Genomic DNA, 23,062 nt, shown 5'->3' on the forward strand with positions numbered 1-23,062 from the left:
AGAATATGTACGTGTTACGAAGATAACTGAAAATAATAGTAAAATTATATACCCAAAGAGGAGTTGGTATTGGCTGAAATTAGATATTTATGGTATAGTACATTCAAATGCAATTCCACCAAGAAATAAATGCCATTAGATAATCTCTTATCTATTAATAATAATTGAAATTCAAACAAAGCAAGAAACATTAATCACAATTATTATAGAGACTGTTAAAGGGACTCGAGACTCGCAGCTAAATATTATGTTAAATCTTGTGTGAAAAAATAAAACTCGTGAGACTTACCGTATAATAAATGAACAGAACGTACAAAGGTAATCGTCAAACGTTTTCTAAAATAAGACACGTGATATAATATCAGTTTTTAAGATAATTGGCATTATGAAGTAACAAGACATTTCAAAAGCGGTTGGTATGCAAAAAGAGAGAATGCTGTATCTCCCAGTACTAGGGAGATAAAAAAATATGAGAGGCGCTGAAATAGACACAAACTGGTGACAGTAGGTAGTTAGACCAGGGCCCCGATTACAATGGGAAGATAAAGAGGTCATACCTTTACCTTGACGGTATAGTTGAAGATAAATTCTCTCTATCGATTACGATGATACACTGCCGATCCCCCACCTTCAAGTTTTGGGTAGGTATATCGATATGAAACAAAAAGCGTATGTCACGGTAAACATATCTACGCACTAAAATGGCATAGCTTCGGTATGACGTCACGGTTGAAGATTAAATTCTCCCGACCGATTACAAGGATACACTACCGATCCCCCTCACATCAAGTTTTGATGTATGTACATCGTTTTGTATCGACGGGACCGACCCCTCGATACGTTTATCAACGCATTAAAAATGACAAACAATTTTTCCTTTAATGACGATTTATTTGAATTTTTAATCGTTCTGAGGTTTGCACTTTTTTTCTTAAAAGCCTATTAATGTGAGAAAGAAATAAGTAAATTTTGAAGTCGGATTAAATTCTGACATAACTGTCAGTTTTGAAAACGAGCGGCTAGGTGCAAAAAATAATGTCGCTAGATTCTGCCCTATTAACATCTAAACGTTAGAAAGTTGCTACTGTAAAAAAAAAATAGTTATTATATTTCTTCATCCTGTTTTACTACCTTTCTGGGAGAACGTATCGAGAGTCTGCCTTGTAATCGCTCGGTATATAAATACAGAAGATCGTTAAGCATATCGTCTTGGCAATTGTCAAGTCATAAAAATCATGTTCAAGCGAGCATTTTTTGCATTTCGAGGCCCTGGGCCTAAATTATGAACGCTATCTTTATCTGAACATATCGAGACGGTATACTTAACTTCTGTACTATCTGTATCTACCTCGGTATGTTCTACCAACTTGTCATCTCGACATCATATGAGAAACCAATAAATGACCGCAAAAATTAGTCCGCGTTTCTTACTTCAATTATCCATATTCCCTTTTCAATAATATTTTTTTCTGTTGCAATAAATTTAAAACATTAGAAATAGTTTATATTATATTATCATTTATATTTTAAATAGGCTTCTGTGATAGAAAGTGCCCACTTCAAAGTGATTATAAACTACAATAAATCCCTAAACAAGACAATTTTAATTCAATATCCATTAATGTTACGAAGCTGATTATTTTATGCGTGAGAGTACAATAAAAAAAGTTACAAAAAAACCTTCCAAAAATTAAAAATCGATCTGGTCGAAAATTTTCAAAAACTCATAAAAAAAATCATAACTCGAAAACTACGCAAAATCGCGGAACACACATGGGGGTGATTCGGATTCCGTGATTCGGTGATTCGGACTCCTCTTTCACAGTAGTAGCCGCTCGATTGTGGAATAATCTACCCACTAATGTTAGAGACGCCCCTTCTTTATTTACATTTAAGTCAAGATTGAAATGTCACTATCTAAATATTTAAATTGTTCCTTTATCCTTCTTCTATCCTTCCCATCCCCTCTCCTCTCTTCATAGTAAAGTGTTATTTTTTTTTTATACATTTATTTATTTTTGTTAATCTTTGCTTTTAATTTTTGTATAAAATTGTAAGATTCAATATGTCCATATATTTATAATTTTCTGAAACTGAACGGTTTGGGTAGGTAGGAAGAAATTGCCTTAAGGCAATATGCCCGCCCTTATATGTATATTTATTGTATATGTATATAAAGTGTCAATAAATAAATAAATAAAATATGAGGCACCTACATTTTGCCTATAGACGTCACTTCTCCGGCCATCTTTTATGTCGGCCAAAGTGGTAGGTCACTTAAAACAAGACTTGCTTTGAAACATAATATTATGGCCTCGCGTAGATTTAAAAAATAATCAATTTAGCAATTAAAGATGTTAAATTATACTTTTGACAAATATTTTTTAACCGTTATATTTTGAAAACAAAGGGACGACGTTTGACAAACTGGAAACAAATAAATATGATAAAATTATAGAATTTTAACTTCATAAACATTGTAAGTATTAACTTGAAGGGCATATAATAGTAAATTCAAGCAATAAAATATAAAACAGACAAATAACAAGGAAACGTAAACCATCGCCACTTTAATAATTCACAATTGCAGAAATAAATATTTTTTAAACATTGTTAAAGCATTTTAGGCGATTGTTCGTGCTACGCCTTAGGTTACATTATTAATTATTGTCAAATTAAATACACGAATACAATGCCTTATAAATTATTCAAAAGAAATAAATTGAAAAAAATAATGATACGGAAAACAAAGTTTTATCAATAATATTTTGTATAAGAGAAAAGTGGTGTATAATAAATAATATTTGAACAGTGATAGATATACTTATTCAAGGGATGAAGTTTTTCTGGGTCAACAACCGACCAGTTTCCATTATCTTAGCTTGCTTCAACTAGCACCGAGCTTCAAGCTGCACATTTTCTGCAGTTAGACAACCCAATTACAATTAATTGAACACTTGATTGACAAATGAGAGAGATAAATGGTAACATTAAGGGAAATACGTAATAAGGAATATTAAAGTTTGCTCGTTAACAGTAAAGTTAATATCGTGGTCTCCTAATATTATTACTTTTCTACTATTAAAAAATAAACAAAAGTTATAATAATCATTATGGATAACTTATATAGCGCCATTTTCGTAATATAATACCTCAAGGGCACTTTACAAAGTGATTATATAAATATATAAATCCTTTCAATTTGTTGCAACAGAGAGGGAAAACATTTTTGAGAAGGGATATGGGAGTCTAGGCATTTACAGGGCTTAAAACCTGTCATTGGATGGTTTAAATGGCCACATTACACACTGTGTAACATTCACTATTCTGCCTGTCTGCCTATGTTTGAACATCCACATTTCCTCAACTCTTTCAACTGTTGACTTGTACCTGCCCATTTTATGGAGCGCTTTTTTGCTATTTTTTATTTCCAATATAAATAATTGAATAAAGAATCAAATATAGGCAAAACGAAGGATGATTGGTTAGAATGTATGCATTGTATTATCGTGTGTAGACATAAATGCTTCCTTTTGGCTTCGTTTTCTACAAGTATTCGGATCTGTACCGAGACTAAAATAAAGGAGATTCTATTTTTAGTCGATTAAATTTGTCAGTGCGAACGGTAAATATTTTTCTTTGGCAGCTCACTCCATCGCGGTCACAGAACTATTCACTATTGTGTGTATAAAAAGTTGGCAATTTTTAAAGCTTTCGTTTGCCGATAGAATTACGCACGTGACCTACTTCAGAGTCACGTAACTACAGATCACCACGAGGCCATTTCCGGTTCATGGGAAGGTAGAGCTTTCAGTCTAGTCTCTAGGTAGTAAGATAATAAAATAAGGCACCACGTTTCAGCAGGCAGAAGAAATTATGCAAATTACAACTTCGACTGCGATTTCGCGCATGCTCGACGCACAGGGGTGGGCTGCATAGGACCAAATGCAATACCAGGAACTGATTGGAGCGGTAGTTGGCGCAGCAGAACGAATGGTTCAGTCAGCTTATTCTGCGAGTGGTAAAATTTTCTTCAGGTTTTCCTTTGACAGATGGTAGTTCGACAAACGTTATTGAAATTATATAGCTGTTCTCGATGCCTCGCGATTTGTCAAATAAGAGCCACGAGGAAAACCTTACCAACCGCGCAGAATAATTCGGCAGAAAGGTTGAAAAGCACATGTCAATGCGTACAAAATGATAACCTTTCGGGTTGTTATGCCGTGCATTGTTAGCTACTATTGCCGACAGTTCGGACAGCGCTGCATAAACAAATATCTTAGATTATGGACGCGATGCTGGACAAAAAAAATTGGAAATAAATAACGACAGACGACATAACAGCCCGAAAGAAGACTCTCATTATCTAAATAGCCGAGAAAATTCAACAATGTTTAACTAACACACATTTTATTTATATTACCTTTTACAAATTAAGCGCGGATTGCTAGTGTCTCCTCCTTTGATAAATCATAAGATCCACAACATTAAAAAATGCCTATTAAGGCAGGACCGGTATTCGGTTTTCAGACCATCACAATACGTACACAATTCACGACACAATTTAGTGTACCAAGTGGTGATAAGTAGCAAGTGGCAAGAGGGTAATGCCACAGTACTCGTCAGGATAATACACTGCTACTATCAACAATGGACGGCGAGGCTAGACGCTACACAACAAGTAAGGTTTCGATTACACGTCAATCACCGGTGGTAGAATGTTTAGTTTTGACAATAACCCACACATTTAAAAATGTTTATAGGAAACATAAATCGTGAATAAAAACGGTAAAATTGTATTTACAATTTTTATTTAAAAAGTCACCACTCTGTGGGATGTTATTGTGCAATTCTTTAGGACGAATTCAGGATTAGCATAATTTCGTTGCGATCATTATCGGAGCGATGTTAAATATTTAATTACCCATAGGTATTTTAACAAAAAACGTGGAGTTGAAACGAAATAATGCTTTTAAAAAAATAAATTATAGATTATGTGTAAAATTTAACATAAAACACGAGTAATGGATGTAATTGTAATTAGGGGGTATTCGAGGCACGAATTCTTCGTTTTAACATCACGATGACGTCGGCAGAAAGAGACAGCTGAGTTGTGAAAGTACAGAGAGTGTTAAATAGTTAGTGGCGCTAGGAATAGCCACTCGACTTGAATGTACATAAGATGCTGGCCGAGAAGAAACGATAGTTTCATGTTGAAATTTGGATATTAGGTATTAAAATGGGTGAGTTTTCTCTCTCTCTCTCCCGAGAAGGGGCAGATGAAAGTTTGAGGTCTCCCAAAAATTAAAACCTAAGGATTAAACATTGATACATCTACCTTGAGCGCGTGAAAAATGGTCAAATTGCTCAAGCTGTTATTTTACGATGCGTGTAACTACAAATTGATAATGCTAGCGCATTCGTGCAACTTTGAAAAATCTGTCGTTTTGCACATGATTATAGGCCAACTTACTTGGCAACACAACGTAATTAATTTCGCAGTTCTAATAACACTACTTTCGATTTCATTCGGTCGCGGCGAATTAAAACGGACGAATTTTTTCATCGAGAAGGATAAAGCGGGTTTGTAATCGGTGATCGAAGAAAGTTAGCAGATTTACAACGCGCGACACTGCTGTCGAATAGCGAGCGGGCTGCGGACGTAAAGGAAACCCGGCACAGCGACTCGGTAGTATGGAACTCAATGATCGCAACTCACAGCCGCAGCCGTCCCGCAATCGGGAAAAAAGCGCCTGGTCTGGCCAAGATGGCGTCACCAGTCAGCAACGTCCCGCGCAGCATTCATCATATTTACCGAGTACCCACTACCAGCTTTTGGCGCCTTGCTCCGATACAAATAAGTTGAACGCCGGTTATTGGCGGGGCATTTTTCCTTGTGAATTTTTTTAGACGCTCTATCTTTCATTAAAGAACTAGCGAATTAGAAAAACAAGTTGCCGGGTTGCGACCATATTTCATACAGCATTAAAAATAATCGTTAATTAATTTGTCGTCTTGGTGGACATAAAATGTGTAATTAAAAACATTCTTACAAACTTGCTACATGAAACCAGATAAAAAGTGAGTTGATTCGTGGAAATTCAAATCACATTGGCAGATACTTACATATCTCGTAATGCGAGAACAAGACACTATCGCATAAGGATTTTTTTGGTATTTAAAATCTTAGAATATCCACTTCATTCTTGTGGGTAAAATATTTTTGTGTAGGTATATATTTATTTACACATACGGCCTAAGCCCATTACAACAGTTATACGAAGAAACATAAAACTATGTAGCAAACACAAACAAGGGGGATACAATATATTTAAGAAAATATACATATATATTTTGATTAGATTTCACCATCGAGAGACCTGATTTTCTTTCTTTCGGCTTTCTAAGTAAATTGAGCAGTCGTGGCAACACATTATCACATCCCAACTCCCAGCTAATTTATTAAAATGCCTTCATGATGCGGCGTATTTATATTCACGCTGTGTGCTTTTTTTCTTTCGTTTACACCACGTGTTAGAAGAATGAGTCGGTTCGGCGACTAGGAGCATGGTGCACGAGTAAGTTCAGTTAAGTGTAGATTTAGTTTATTTATTTATTTACACCTTTTATCAAAATACACATTTACGTTCACTTTGCCCAGCTAACAAGGGTACATACCCCGTTCTAAGCTAGGCAATTACATTCTTATAAATGATAATAGTTATCTTTTATGTACGAAAAAAAAATTAATAAACAAAACGTCGAAACAATTGCCAGCATAATAAACGTAGTCATTAGTAGGGGTGGGCGAAACAAAGTCTTTTCTTTAATTTTTACCAAGCTGGAGATTTTCACAGGTAGAATGCTAGTTAAACAAGTAGCGAAGGTGACTAACCAAAATGGTCAGCAGATGTCCATAAATTAAATACAAATTAATAAAAAAATATATTAATCGTAAATGTTATTATTGAATTAAACACAAAAAAATTAAAAGCTGCTACAGAACCATTCAACGAAAAAAATCACAATTCTCAGCTGGTTGAACAAATGATTCGAAAACATTTTATTTAAAATTAAATAACAGTTCGAATACGTCAGTTATCTCTACTAATTCGTTTAAACTAACGGTTAACATTTTAACAAATTCAAACAAGGTCAATAGTTTTATTATCGAGGCAATGTGATAATATATTTGCAATATTATCGCACGGGTTCGGGGTATACGTAACCCCAAAATGAGATATATCTCATACGAGGAATATTTTTATCGTTCATTCGGCAGAACGAGCTAAGGGGCAAGTCAATAGTCTCGTACTGTACTGATAGATTCGAGCCTCGAGTGATTGCAGATAAGGAAATAAATATGTTGTACAATAAAATCGTAAATAAGTACATCTCTCGCGATCTGATCGTCAGACCGTGGAGTCTCGACGGTTGCCCCATTTGCAGGCTGCAGGCTGCAGACTGGAAGCTCGAGCATCGCTCAGTATGAATAATTGACGTTCTGCCGAATTTCTAGGTACAGAAACAAAGTAATAATAGTAAGCGCCCCTACCGAGGGAAATAAGCGGGCGGGTTTAGGTAACCAAGGGCGCATGTGCAAGAATGATACTTACAGAGGGAGATTGCAACCCCTTTGTCAACAGTTTGTATAACCCTTGCGTTAGACCCGGTTCGGGGTTTATTCTATACTAAGCTAGATTTAGATCACACTTTTTCTTATTACTTATTTTTGGCATGAAATTGTTGAAAATCGAGGAAAAGATGTACGTTTTAGATAAAAATCAACGAAATGACGTCTGATGGAATGAGGGAGTTCAGTGATTTTTTAAATATTTGTTGGCAGACTATTGAACTGAGCTAAAATTTAAAAAAATGTATATGTATCGTATTATCAGCACAATGATTTTTTAAAGTTTTGCTTTTATTTAAATAACTACGCGTGTGATGTCTCAATTTATCTTCCCCTTCTTCTCGATAAGTTCTGCGGATTGGTCAGTATACTTAACGTAAACTGGAAATTACCACAACTTTCTTATTATCTTGATTCGGAAGAACTAGTGACGTCATACAAAGTAGTTAATTTTAATTAAAATATTTTTTACGATTTTTTTCATACATCTTCAAGAAAAATGCGTACATTATAAAAAAAACAAAAATACCATTTCAATAGAAATACTAACTAACTAACCATCACGCCATTTTCCCGGAGGGGTAGGCAGAGATGATAGAACGCCACACCACTCTGTCCTGGCACACTTCCTTTGCTTCCTTCACATTCATACATCTTCTCATGCACGCACGTCGATTATTCCGACTTTTCACATGACCACTTTCAAGAATTTGTTGTACTTGATCATGCCATGTCTTTCTCGGCCTTCCTCGACTTCTACAACCAGACACATTAGCATCATAAATCTTTTTAGCCGTTCTTTCATCATTCATTCGCTCCACATGACCGAACCATCGCAAAATAGAAATATAAATAAAATAGAAATACGTAAGTATTAAATATGGCCACGTTCTGTTCGGTTGGGTAATGAACCGGCGCGGATCCATATTTTTTATTCTACTATTATTACAAATATTTATGTCTACTTTGTATTTTGTTACAATATTATTCTACTATTATTACAATTATTTATGTCTATTTTGTATTTTGTTACAATACTTTTAAATATTATGGCGTTTTATCCCCTCACTATATGGATAATATGATACAGTTAATTTACGTTATGTAAATTATTTTATTTGATTTCTAAAATGCACGTACTAACTAGAATATGGGGTGAATTTTGCATAGTTATGGTCTACCAGATAAAAATATATATAAATTCTGATAAACATCCTTACGTTTTAAATCCAGTACTTCTGTACAAAAATTTGCCCAGTCGAAATGCTATTAGCTAAAATCCCAACCGCTTATGTTCTCTGTAGCTGCAAGAAGTGTTGGGACGTACGTCCTTGAAGTGATTTCACAAAAATGGCGCTTATCATTCGTTCATAATAACAATTAAAACAATATTCAAATGCAATAAATTTTATATTCTACAAATCATCATCATTCGCCTTTCCGCAGCCAGTGGTGCATAGGACACTGCTACGTTAAACCAAATGCAATGTGTTTCGATCATCTGTTAGATAAAGGTAAGGTAGTCCGCAATACCCTTCAGGTGCCAGTACGGGAACGATGAAATGTTGCAGTTTAAATACATTAATATCAATATTTCACGTGGACTCGCCAGGAATAAAACCCGGGACCTCTGAATGGTAGGTGAATGCGCAAACCACTACACTAAGAGGCCGACTTATCCCCACTTGATTTCCCTTTTCAGGATTTTACCTGAAAGTTGAAAACACCTGTCCAGGGTTCTGGTTGTATTTAACACACAGAATTGTATTTTTATTTTTATTCCACAAATAGGAATGCGAAAATATCGTTTTGTATACAGGTGTTCTTTAAACCCCGTCACATCCGAAACCACAATGATCAGTATAGGCAAGAAGACATATTAGCATATTTAAAAAAATATTTAGAACGAATGTAATTTAAAAAAAATATATATTTAAAAAAAACAATGGTTACCTACTTCTGCAGGGGAGAAGCAAAGGGGGGTGCGGCCGTGCGGTTAACGGTGTATCAGACTCCCCCCTCCTCATTTCTCCCCTGCAGAAGTAAGCAATCATTTGTTTTTTTAAATATTTTATTTTTTAAGATTTTAGTCGTTCTAAAAAAATATTTTCATGTGCCAATATGTCTTCTTGCTCATACTGATCATCGTGGTTACGGATGTGACAGGGTTTAAAGAACACCTGTATACTGGCACTTTCATGTTTTTGTCACAAAAATGTGAAATAATTGAATTAGATGAATCTCACCCGCATAAATAAAGCTTTCAGCTCTTTAATTTCACAAACATCAACAGATGAACTAATTTAAGAAATATAGATGTTCAAATATGGGCAGAATGATAAATGTTACACAGTGTGTAAAGTGGCCACTTAAACCAGCCAATCACAGGTCATAAGCCCTGTAGATGCCTAGACTTCTGTATTACCTTCTCTAATACGTTCTTCATCTCTGTTGTAATATGTTAATTATTTAAATTTGTACAATTGACTTGGTTTATCTATGGTTGGTTTGTTTTGTTTTTCGTATTGGTTTTGTAGCAGAATTTTGGATTTGTGAACAGAATATCGATGCTACGTCACAATAGCCAAACGGATTATCGTACTTCTTTCATGGCGATATTTAGAAGATCCAGCTACATTCAATCCCGATAAAATATAACATTCCACTGGGAAAATTCTTACTGATAAACGATACAACTAATGGATAACCTAAATAATATCTCCCTAAAACCACGTGAGCGAAACCGCGGGTAAAAGCTAGTCTAAAATAAACATTAAAAATTTGATGTGGAAGTGTAGGTAGTGAGGACGGGGACCAGGGCAGTCGGAGAAAGTACTGGTCGATTAACTAGAGCTGGCACGTTCGCAAAACTTACACGAACGCATTTAAAATCTACAGGATGTTGATTTTAAAAATAAAATCCATGTTGGATTAGAGGGGTATGTATATGAAAAAAAAAATTTTTTTTAGGAGCGACACGTTATTAATAAATATACGAAATATTCTTAAGTTATTGCTGTTTTTTTTTTGCTTTAATCCAAAAGGATACTCTTAACACTTGACTTAAATTGAAGATGAAAGTTTTTAAAATCAATTCATTACATTAAAAATGTGTTTGTGTTAGTTTTGCGAACGCGCCAGCAATAGATAATCGACCCAAATATGATAAGATAAAATTTAAAAATATATTTAGAAACCAGTGTTTTTAATCCGTAGCTCAACATTGAATATATATTATTATATTTTTACTATTAAGAATCCAAGCAAAATTTAGACGAACGCAGGAGCGATCTGTGTATATTTTATTATCATATCATTAGCAACTAACAAAGCAATAGTAGTCTATGTCACGATCATAAACGCGTCTGAGCGCGAGGAAATTTTCTTAATGCGTATACCGTGCTATGTCATACTATGGGTTTTTTTTTACAGATACTACACAATGCGTTTGTGATAGTATTGCGAACGCGCCAGCTTTAAAAAATCCACCAGTACGGGTTGGTGAAGTATCCAGTACGCCGTCCGTCGTGGCATCAGCATCACGCGGCTGAGAGGTGCTATTTCTGTGAAGCTCTCCCTCGTCCCGTCCCGTCCCGTTCCTCGCCTCAGCACAACACAAACAAGGAATCTCCCGCCTCCCGCCAGTAGCCGGTGCGCGCGTGATAACATTAATTAAGTAGCGGGTTGCACTGCTGACGTGGCCGCGACGGCCCGCAGAAAGGCCAAGAACAATAATAGAGGATTGATTCAGGGCCCCGATCACAATGGGAAGTTGACATTTATCTACAACTTTATCTACAAACTAAAATTAAGTTTTCTGTGTGAAAAGCAGAATATGCATACAATTTTTCAAACATGTTCAATTATTATTATTAGGTAACCGACGAAGATACTTTAAATGTTCATGCAAATATACTCATTTTTGTACATAAATATAGTTTTTTCTTTATAGACAGTCGAAGTTAACTTCCCACTGTTATCAGGGCCCCGAACCGCGATTCTGTAACTTTCATTACCGTTTTTAAGGAATCCTTAGGTAGGGATTTTATTCCTTGCAGAAGATGTCTTTAAAAAATTTATGATTCTCGATCTACTGTTGATAAGGAAAGATCCTTACAATTTGTGGTAAGGATAAATCTTTAATATTATATTTGGCTACTGGAAATGCCGCGTTTATTGTCTATGGTTTTATTTTTTAGCCAATTTCAATCAATTTAGCCATTTACAGGGCTTTATGACCTGTCATTGGCTGGTTTAAGTGGCCACTTCACACACTGTGTAAATGCCTAAACTTCCACATTCCCTTCTAAAATATCTTTTACCTCTCTGTTGCAAAAAATTTAAATATGAATAACTCCCTAGGGTTGAAATCCAGCAAATCTGCAAGCATTTGGACATACTCAAAACATTGTTTCATTTAGGATTCGTTTTATTTGTTACTCATGTTTCGTAATAAGGGTCCAGGGGACTGGTGTGAAATCCTAAAATCTTTTTAAATATATTAAACTGTGCTGCAACCCCAGTTTTATATATTACAAGAGTTCAGTCGGCCCCGTGGTGTAATGGTCAGCGCGTTTGCCTACCATGCTATAGGTCTCCGGTTTGATTCCCGTCATGGTTGACATGACATATTTATTTAAAAAGGTGTTTTTACATTATAATATTTCGTAGTTCCTGGACTGGTATCTATTTCATGTAACTCGCTAAATGGATTCTCGTACAAGCATTACTACTACCCATTCTAGATCACGCTGATGTTTCCATGACTGATTTAAGCTGTGAGCAACTCGATAAACTTGAACGACTTCAGAATACATGCATAAGGTATATTTTTGGTCTTAGGAAATATGACCAGATTTCTGATTATTGTAGGCAATTGAAATAGCTCAAAATTAGACAGCGGAGAGACTATCACTCCCTCTCACTTCTGTTCAATGTAATTCATGGTCCTAACGCTCCTATATACATCCGTGAAAAACTTCAACGCTTATCAGTTCATGGTTTACCTCTTCGTTCTAATTCTCAAAGCACTCTCTTAATACCCATCCACAATTCCTTTTTCTTCTCCAACTCATGTAGTGTCCATGCTGCTCGATTGAGGAATCATCTCTTATCCACCATCAAAGATGTTATTACAGTATCTTTGTTTAAATCGCGTCTGAAGAAAAATCTCCTTTCTCTTCCTTAATCTCTCCTCCTTTCCCGTTTTTCCCTTTTCCCCATTAAGTAGTAGTATTGATTTAAGTTAATTTATGTACAAATACAGTTATTTCTATTTTTATACATCTAAAGCTATTTTATTGTTATTTTCTATTGAATATGTTTTGTAAATAGAATTATAAAAATAACACTTTTATTTTATTGGTTGGCTGGAAGAAATTTCCATTCGGCAATAATACAATTATAAATTTAAAAATAAAACGATTATGATATATTGCGATTGGTGTACCAATACAGTGCCCTATGCACCATTAGGTGCGAAAGGGGAAGATGATATAGACTATTAAAGATAACTCTCTTAGCTTTCCGTTGTAATGCGGCCCCGATACATCCACATAAGCTGTTAAAAAATTGCAATTTTCAACAATGTAGTTAAAAACAAATCAATGCTAGAAAATGGGAATCAAGTCGTCGTGCTACAGAGGGGTTCAATCCTGCAACCTCTGATCCGAGTCTAAAAACGAGTAAATATAATAAAAAAGCCAGTGTCAGTCACACTTCCCACCGCTTGTGCTATGACAGAAAAAATACAAAATAAGTATGTAGATACATACATACATTGTTGGTTGGAAGAAATGGCCATTTGGCAATAAACCCGCCAATGTACAATTAACATTATGCACAAAAATTTAAATAAATCAATAATAACGTTATATAAAAAATCTCGTGATTACATAATGTTACGCAATATTATTATTATTTATGACACATCAACAGTATTAAGGCAAAGACGATGTAAACAAATCGCTGCACATATTTCTAGACGTGCACCACGAAAAATACGATACAAAACAAAACATTTGCTTTTTTGGTCAAAACATAAAAAAAATATCGAAGAAAACAAAACCCTAAAAATGCTTTTAGGGATTTTTATTATCAAGAGAATTTTTAATAACCAAATGAAGCAGAAAATTCTGATGACGCATTATGTTTTTACCGTAAACCAACTACTGCAAATTATCCAGAAGAGTTGAGAACATCAAATGCCTAATGCGTTTTTAAATAAAGCCAATCAAGAAAGTAACCATTATTAGTATTTAATAAAACGTGTTCAACAGCGTGATTTCTTATTTAAATTTATATACACATATGGTGGACATAACCTTCCTTTCCATGGCCGAAATTATTTGACGTAGATTATATAGGTACTGTGATTTAGAAATATAAAAAAAACTCCAATCAGAACGTTGACGTTTCGTATTAGATTTGTTTCATTGTTTACCTATTATTAGTAAGCTCAGTAGTCAGCTGTTCCCGAGTAATTTTATATAAGGCATAAAATACTTTTTTTTATTTATGCAAACCGACGAAGTTAACCTAGACGAAGATTCTATCGAACGCAAACATGTGACTGCGATGGCGAGTCGAAAAATAGCTTTCATCTACTTTATTTCGGGAAGTAATTTAAAGAAAATAGAAGGTCGTTGTTAAATACTACCTACATTAACATATTTATCTAGAATAAATCACCGGTAAATTGAAAAGACACAAAGACAGTATCTACTATTTTATAGGTCAAATACTTAACAATTACAGAATAATACACTTTGTTCAAGTAATGATGGTTGTGCAATAAAATAAGTTGACTTATAACTGGTAATTCTGTTATTTTACCGTTGCTGCCTTTTCGGGTAGAGATGCCATAAAGGAATATTGGTAAAAATAATAAGAAAAACATTACGCCGAAGGGTTTCTCGAAGTTACGCAATTTTGATGCGTGGATTTGCTAATGCGTATATATTGCGTAAATAGCAAATTCATAAAGTAAATACTTTGGATTCTTTTCTTTTTAATACTGAGAAACCATTAAAGATTCTTTTGAAATAGTATATATTTTCACATATGATACGATATTAAGAATGGGTGGTTAGGTATACCCGGTAAAATGGACAATTTTCTACTCACCAAAGATTAGGGCTGGTATTAATCTTCCTGCGATCACTGACACAATACACAGGATATTAGGGGTAATGTATACACACAAAATAGATCCTTTATTTGATATAAGAAGGGAATAAAATTCTAATCCACGTGCTCACAATGTTTTCGTGCGAACGATAAACTGCAACATGGCGTCGAACGGCCCCGTTCCGATTGCAGGACGCTCTTTATTTTTAATGAAAAAAGTGATAGCTCTCTCCATCTAGCGGTTCATAGTGGACGAAAATTGGTCGGTAAAAACTATTTCTATTGCAGAAAATAATTTTACCATCCACGCAAGGCAGCCACACAAAGGGATTTAAAATATATTTTTGCGATTTGTCATTGTCAATACATATGGCAACTTTTTTGTATTTGTTCTGTCAATTTTTGGGTTGCTAAGTTTCATAACCTGTAAATCTGTCTCCGCTCGCTGTTTGCCTGACGCAGTTTTGATCTTAAAATTAATGTTTAATATAATATAGTGAAAAATGCCGAAGAATAAGGGAAAAGGAGGTAAAAACAGGCGTCGTGGAAAGAATGAAAATGAAACTGAAAAACGTGAGTTAGTGTTTAAAGAAGATGGGCAAGAGTACGCCCAAGTGACAAAAATGCTCGGTAATGGCCGCTTGGAGGCCATGTGCTTCGACGGATCAAAGAGACTTTGCCACATACGTGGAAAACTTCGGAAAAAGGTTTGGATTAATCAAGGAGACATTATTCTTATTGGACTGCGTGATTATCAGGATGCCAAGGCAGATGTCATATTAAGATATACACCGGATGAAGCCAGAAACCTCAAGACATACGGAGAATTCCCAGAAACTGTTCGTATTAACGAAACTGTCACATTTGTGGATGACGGATTCGACGAAGATATCGAGTTTGGTGATGAAATCAGTTCGGACGAGGATGTGGATCCAGTGGACGCCATTTAATAAAGTTATTTATGTCACAATCCCTTTACGTCATGGCTGTCTATTTCATAGTGATTTGTTTTGTCAGTAAAATTATTTGTAGACCCATATTATTCTTCGCAACTATCGAAACCTTCTGATTCGAATAAAATTCATTTGTTTTTTGTTCCCCGTCAAAGTATAGAATTGGGACAAATATATCTACATTTAATTTCATTATGTGTATTCCAGAATATTACATGTCCTTAAATCATTATTTTGACACTTAACGCTCATTGACCAAAAATACTCCATTATTAGATATAAAATAATTTCGACATATTTTGTATTCCACGTCCATTGTTTTTGCACCCATTCCAAAATCTGTATAATGAGCTGCTAAGGGTTATTCTACATAGGCTTTCAAATTTAAAATAGAAGTGGAGTTGCACTGAAAAATGAACTAAAATCTTGTATTGTTTTAAATAATGGATATTGTTGTGGGATAGAAATCTTACTTGTATTACATTGCAGTGTTATTAATTCAGGGTCTTGTCCTCAGACTGTACACTGGTCGGAATACACCTCTGCTTTCTCCATCAAATTGTGATCAATAATAATGTTCATTTTTTCACCCTTTCATTTCACGTATTTTAAAAACAGTTTAAAAAAAAAGATCCTTGTTAAATATGTAAGATAACATGTTTTTTAATATAAATTATTGTAATTTTTTGAGCTGGTGTTTATTAAAATTACATTTACAAAAAAACAGTTGAGTTTTTACTTTTTTATTTGATATATTTTGACAACTTTGATTAATTTTACAATATAGTGATACATTTTAATATTTCAGCGGTGTAGGGTTAGTCTATATTACTAATTTTATCATATTACATGTAAGAGTTGTACATGACATATTAAACTGTGAAAATCGAATTGCTTTTGTATTGAAAGCCTCGTTGCATTTTAATTGGCACAGAGCTTAATGACTAACTGTTGTAAAAGTTGTATTTTAAAATAATAATTAAACAAGAGATGACACTAAAAGTGAATGAAAATGTTAAGTATCTTGGACATATTTCAAACGAAGCGCTTTATGATGATGATGATATAGACCAGCCATGTAGGGCGATAAGGGTAAGAGCGGGGATGCTCGCTCGTCAGTTCATCAGATGAAGCAACAAAGTTAAGACATTGTTATTCAGAGCTCACGGCACATCTAAATAAAATATATTGCAAATGTAAAACACATAAATGGCATATTGTCAGCTTAAATTTGAAAACTCGTAAACCCCAAACTTACTTTCTTTCAGGAGTGAGTAAAACAGTTTTTACTTCAGTAGAGAATTGTAGCTAAGTTTTTATACATGAATATATTATATGTTACCATTCATACTCGCCGTATCTATCTGTTTTACCATTATTTCTGTCGTCATCCATTTGTTCTACACGACCAAACCATCTTAGTGACCCCTTGATCTTATCAATTACACCTATCTCAGAATCACACTCGCGTGATTTCATAATTTGTAGCCCTGTCATACATTAATTTCCCACACATTTGTCTAAGCGACCGCATTCACTCCGCTTTCATCCTTCCTCTGTCAGTTCCATGTTTCACCTTCACACATTTTTTTCACACTACATCTTTTATAAGTAGTGACACAAATCCTTCAGCGGGTCTCAACAACTTCAACCCTTAGATTGACTGGCAAATTTAGCTATAGTTGGACTGCAAGAATCCGGAGGTTCCTTGTTTTTCCAACTCTCGCCTAAAACCAACAGATCCTGCATTTCGAGAGAATTTAAAAAAGAAACCTTCCTTCCTGAAACATTACATATTTGGAAAGCCCGAAGAGCTGTCAATACATGTTGTTATATCGTCACCCTTACTCGTAAAACTTGTCAATTCAGAAATGGTTAAAAATAGTCAGGACTTCAAATAATCGGTGTAAAACTTGTATAGGGGTACCTATGGAGAAGTTGTGTGATGGTAGTAGTAATAAATAAAATGTTAATGGAAAGCATAGTATCGCATTCCCCCTGCTTGCTTTTTCGAATAAAATGTTTATTATTATTATTACTCTGAAGATAGTTAATTGATGTCTTGATTATAACTATTTAATACAGAAAAAAAAAATTTAAGCCTTATAAGAATCCTACAGACATAAAATGGTATCATAGGAAACAGATTTAAGCATTTCTTTTTACGTGTATATATACATAAAACTCATATAATATGTCTAAAATAAAACTCATTCAATTAAATTAATTTAGTTATTGACTATTTGTTACAACATATTGCATTCATTTAGTAATTTGTTGCAAATTCTCGACTGAAGAATTTATAAAGGTGTCATTCCAAAATGAAAATACTGCTTGCATAAAGTGCAGCATTGGCATTGATGCATTATTTAATTAAGTTTTAATTTAAAAAAGGAATCAACTTTTGAATTATTTTGACCACCTTGTATAAATGAAAATAAAATAATAAATGAATGTGAATAGATCAAATTATTTATTTATTTATTTTTGAATCAGTACTTAAATGATTTAAAAAAATAAACGGTAAAATTAACATAAGATAAATTTATTTTAAATGCAGCGTTGTACAACTTCTATAAAATACCATCCTGTTTGGCTATTTAAAAAAAAAATAGGTACCATAAAAATATCATGTTTTACATGTATTTTAAAATCGGGAGATAAGAAGGAATTGAGATGTTTGGAAGAGGCCTTTGTCCAGCAGTGCAGAGAATAGGGCTAAAGAAGAAGAAAAGATCATAAATATTTTTTTTAACATTTGGTTTGTGGGTTTTTTATTTTGAATCAGATGAAAATAACAATTTTATATTTGACATAAATTAAAAAAAAATAAATTTAATGACATTGAATCACCACTGGCTCTGAATTATTTGGCAAGAATAGCATCCCAATTAAGAATATAACTGTGTATGAACAAGTATGTGCCAAGAACATTTAGGATCAGTACAAAATACACTTTTCAACTCTCATTTTAAATAAATAAAATAAAATATTGCAAGATATTTAATAAAGTATGGGTTTAAAAAATACTGAAAAACTTTTTTGAAAATGCTACAATGCATTACTTTCATAAGTGATTTTTTTTTCACTCGAATTTTTCAAATAATAAAAATTATGTTAATGCTGTTAAAGCCATTCATGAGCTGGTTTCGTAAAAAAGAAGTACACAGCTGTGTATAATAAATTAAAATACAAATGGAAAAATATTGATAAAGAGATATTTTTAAAAGATAAAATATTTTTAATATAATTATTTTCCAATCAGTTACAATAAACTTATTTTAATGATATCTCTTTTGAAATGCATCAGCCATGCAAAGATGTTATTATAAAAGTAGATTTTAAGCCATGGATTCATTAGGGGATGAGTGGAGCAACATATTGCAGTACACGACACTTGACATATACTTTGATGTTTGAGAACTTGCACAACACCTTTTATCTTAAATGTCCCCTTAAGCTATGGTTTCCTGAGAAAGAGGTGCCGTTATCTAGCAGCCGTGATCACGAAATTTTTATTAAATAATTTTATTATTATTATTATATAAATTTTAAGTGAGCAGCTTAAAGCTGTTATATTTCAATATATTTTAACAAAAGTTTTTTGTTGGTGCACTTTAACTTTTCTGAAACAAATCTAGTCATTTTTTGAACCTATTGAGACTACGCATTGAGCTCAGCTCTTGTGGCAGCTTATTCCAACCATCAACAACCCTGTTGCTTAGGAAATGCTTCCGTAGTTTTAGATTGAATCTGCTTTTCTCCAGTCTGAGACTGTGGCTTTGAAGACAAACATCTTGTTTAAGCTCGAACATGGGATCCAAATGCAGCTATAGTGACTGTTGAGTATCTTATATGGCTCTATCTAGTCACCCCTTACTCACCGTTCCTGCAGCGTTGTGAGATCGAGAGTTTCCCATCTCCACATAAGGAAGCCGTTCCAGGCTTGGTGATAACTTTGTAGCTCGTCTTTGGACTATTTCTAACACGTTGGTATCCTTAACAAAATAGGGATTCCATATCTGAAACCCACATTGGAGAGTTGGTCTGATATAGGATTTGTATATTTTTGGTAGCATATTCGGTGTTATAAGTATGTAAGAAGACTTTTTTATTAAGTAGATAATTCAATTGGATATTTTTATTATGTTTGACATGTGACATTCCCATTTTAAATAATCTGTTATTCTGAGTCCCTTTTGTTGTTTCACAGCTTTCAATGCTACACCATTTTGACCATATATAAGTTTGGGGTTTTTGAGCCAATGCGAAGACCTTTAGATTTATTAATATTGAGTGTGAAAAGCCATTTCTTGGTCCATTCATGTAGGTATACTGTCCAGGTGTTGCTGTACTTGAGTTGAGTGAGTAAGTGGGTTAGCAGCTTTGTATCATCTGCAAAAGTTTTGGACTTTGACCGTATGATTGTTGGTAAACCTATAATATAGAGTATGAAGAGAACCGGACCAAGTATGGATCCCCGCGGAACGCGGCTTAACACTGGTTCTTCTTGCGTCAGTAAAGTGCATGTTTTTCTTATTTTCATAAAACTGAGACATACTATGGTGGAAAATGGACTACTATATTTGGAAGATAAGGAGTCATTAGAAGTCGAAAACTATCATTAAGAGGAGAGTAATATGTTTAAAAACCATTCTACACAGTGTGCATTGATGACTGCACCACTCTTTTAGGAAACCATAACTTAAGGAGATAGTGTTGGTCAGAGATATGGGCACATTTGTTTAACTTTGTTGCTTACACTGTTGCCATGTTGAGCGGGATGTTGCGCATCCATCTTTACTAGCCTACATAAGCTGTGTAACTCTTTTGCTTGCTTACGAAGTAATAGCAAGCAGCATGTCCTGCATCTTGGAACACTGTGAGAAAGGTAAGAGAGTCACATAGAATATTATGTTATTTTCTGTTTCTTTCTCCATACTTGACGTCATGTGATCTAATAATATGTATGTACATGTTTCCAATATGATAATATAATTACGTATGTTGATGATCAAATTATTAGTTAGACAAGGCCGAAAAATGAGATTTATGTTATGAATGCCGTTTTATGTCAAATTTTCCTTTCTTCTGATTCATCATCATCATGGTTTTGCTATCCACATCCAGTGGTGGATAGGGCACTGAATTGGTACATAAAATGCATGGTTTTTTGATAATCTGTTACACGAAGGTAAGGTGATCAGTTTTACGCTTCAGGTTCCAGTCCAAGGACTGTGAAAATTTGTAGTGAACTACCTTCAAAATAAATATTTCACGTTTAGCCTACCAGGAATCGAATTTAGGGAACTCAAAGATAGGGGGTCGCAAACACGCCAACCATTACACTATGCCGCACAGTCTGCCTCAGACGTATCTCTACTTAATTTCTCTTTCCAGGATTTTACCTGAGAGTGGCCATCGAGTCAAAATCGCTCGTCCAGGGTTCTGGTTCTGTTTCACACACATAACTGTATTCTTCATCCCCCCAGACCTTGATATCCAATTCGCTCATAAGATAATGGCCAAATGCCCCCAAAAACAAAAAAAGCGATATTGCTTGGGTCATTAAAAATACATTTCTTAATATCCTAGTAATTAAACAGACATTATGTATCCAATTACAGAAACACTCAAAACACGTAAAATTTATGCAAGAATTAACAATGTTAGATTTTAGGCATATTTTAGTTTACTATTAAAATATTTAATAATACTTGTTCTTTGGGGTTATGCGGAAAAGGTAGTTCTACCTGCGTGCCTGACTGGTGATTATTGGCAGAAAGGGTAGAAATACTTGCTACGCCAGCTCCACTTTAAAGGCAAGAAAGGTAGCTTAACTCGAACATTTTATATGAGTATTTTATGTCAATGCTTAAAGATGCTCTAAATTACACACACAAATCTTTAAAGAGTAAGATAAGCTGTTTTTCATTTACACGCACACACTCTTGCACAGCTCTTGTGATATTTGTTTAGTAAATGAGTTAATAAATTATATCTGTCTTCTGTTCACTTCTTTTTATTATTTAATTGCTAAGCAGAATGGAAGCATTTTTGGATTGGATTTTTTATAATATGTATTGTTGTTTGTTCATCGCTCTGCGAATGCAAATATAGACAAATACCTATATATCTTTTATATTGTGTTATAAATACATTTGACTTCTATTCTTAGCTCTTATAAGATTATCATAAGCAGTAAATGGTGAGTGTGTATTAAAAATTTCATTAAAAAATAATATTTTTTTTACAAGATAGAGCGATTTTCATAAAGTAGAAATTATTGAATTTTTTGCTAATTTTCGCCCGCTGCTCTAACCTGTTACATTGTAGCAAAGCTCGCATAAAATATGTTAATAATAAACTGGATGATTAGTGTTTCTTTATATTATTGTCTTTTTAAAAAATACGTTGTTTTATGTATTTGGTACTATCTTATTCGCAAAGTCATAAATTACATTGGTATAACCAGTGGTGGCATTCAGCCGGTTAGAACCGGTAACTAAAATTTTCAAGGTTCGCCGAACCGGTCCTCAACCCTTTGTTGTCACACAATATACCGATATCGATTGAGATCATGTGTCTGAGCACGCTTGGTTTACTTGGTCCGCTATGTTGTAAAAATATTTGAACCTCACGAAGCGAAAAAAATATTGGAAAGATAAAAAAAATTAGGGAAAAATTCAGTTAAGTGACTACACTTAGTAAAAAGAACATATTGAAAGATGTACGCTTCAAAAAATGTACAAGTAAATAATGTTTTCCTTTCCATAAATGGCCTGGTACGCCTTAGGGCCAGAATAAGATGCTATACAAAATCTAGCACTCTTTTCATAGCTCATAGTAGTTAGGAAACGTAGTTGCTCTGTACAATTCGGTAACATTATTGTTAATTGAATTTTAAATCTGTTTGTGTGTAGAATAAAAAACAAGGTGGGGGAGTAGGGGTAGGAGAGGGCGAACTGGTTATTGAAAATTTTAAATCCCATCATTAGGTATGAAGGGTCCATAGTCTATAGTCGATGACACACACGTGTTAAATTAGTTCACCTGAAGTAGACTAATGACCGACGATGCAATGTCATCATTTTCTATCGAACCCAATACAATTTATATTACAACTCTAGCAATATTGCACATAAAGACATCATCACATCATCCCTACAATGAAGAAATGAACTACAAAGGAATATGGTCTATAAAGAGACCACAGGACGCAGCCAACATCAGACCAGCTCGACGACATCACACAGTTCCAGCATGTAGTTCAAGTGCAGTTACTTCAACCCATCATCGCCGCGACGCTCGTGTTACACAACCAAGTGCTGTATCTTATTTGCCATGT

At 34.2% G+C, this 23,062-nt stretch overlaps 2 protein-coding genes and 1 long non-coding RNA gene across 4 annotated transcripts in view; 1 reads left to right on the forward strand and 2 right to left on the reverse strand.

The window, feature by feature from the left end:
• Positions 1 to 14,930, reverse strand: part of spoon (A-kinase anchor protein spoonbill) — a 54,548-nt gene extending 39,618 nt beyond the window's left edge. Inside the window, exon 1 of one of the 2 annotated variants that reach the window (XM_088227624.1) lies at positions 14,759 to 14,930. The gene's annotated coding sequence lies outside the window, so the exon portion shown is untranslated. Of the gene's footprint in view, positions 1 to 4,423; positions 4,560 to 14,758 lie in introns of those variants that run through there. The other variant, XM_088227627.1, reaches the window with a different exon arrangement.
• A 250-nt stretch (positions 14,931 to 15,180) lies between these two features.
• eIF1A (eukaryotic translation initiation factor 1A) lies at positions 15,181 to 16,438 on the forward strand. The gene has a single exon (XM_088227628.1). It carries the CDS (start codon positions 15,265 to 15,267, stop codon positions 15,709 to 15,711), a length of 447 nt encoding a protein of 148 aa, XP_088083754.1. The 5' UTR covers positions 15,181 to 15,264; the 3' UTR covers positions 15,712 to 16,438.
• On the reverse strand, positions 15,181 to 22,198 carry LOC148280895 (uncharacterized). The gene is made up of 4 exons (XR_015822476.1): positions 22,176 to 22,198; positions 21,468 to 21,528; positions 19,599 to 19,736; positions 15,181 to 16,888 (listed from the first exon to the last, which is right to left on the reverse strand). It is a non-coding gene; the product is annotated as an uncharacterized LOC148280895 (long non-coding RNA).
• Between the last annotated feature and the right edge of the window lie 864 nt (positions 22,199 to 23,062).

Source organism: Micrasema longulum, unplaced genomic scaffold (genome assembly GCF_059751315.1).
Source record: "Micrasema longulum isolate JH-2025_06_02 unplaced genomic scaffold, ASM5975131v1 h1tg000515l, whole genome shotgun sequence".
In the NCBI taxonomy this organism is placed as follows: Eukaryota; Metazoa; Arthropoda; class Insecta; order Trichoptera; family Brachycentridae; genus Micrasema; species Micrasema longulum.

Bases quoted from the DNA above. Each gene is read 5' to 3' on its own strand.
- eIF1A (XM_088227628.1), top strand. From the start codon at position 15,265: ATGCCGAAGAATAAGGGAAAAGGAGGTAAAAACAGGCGTCGTGGAAAG.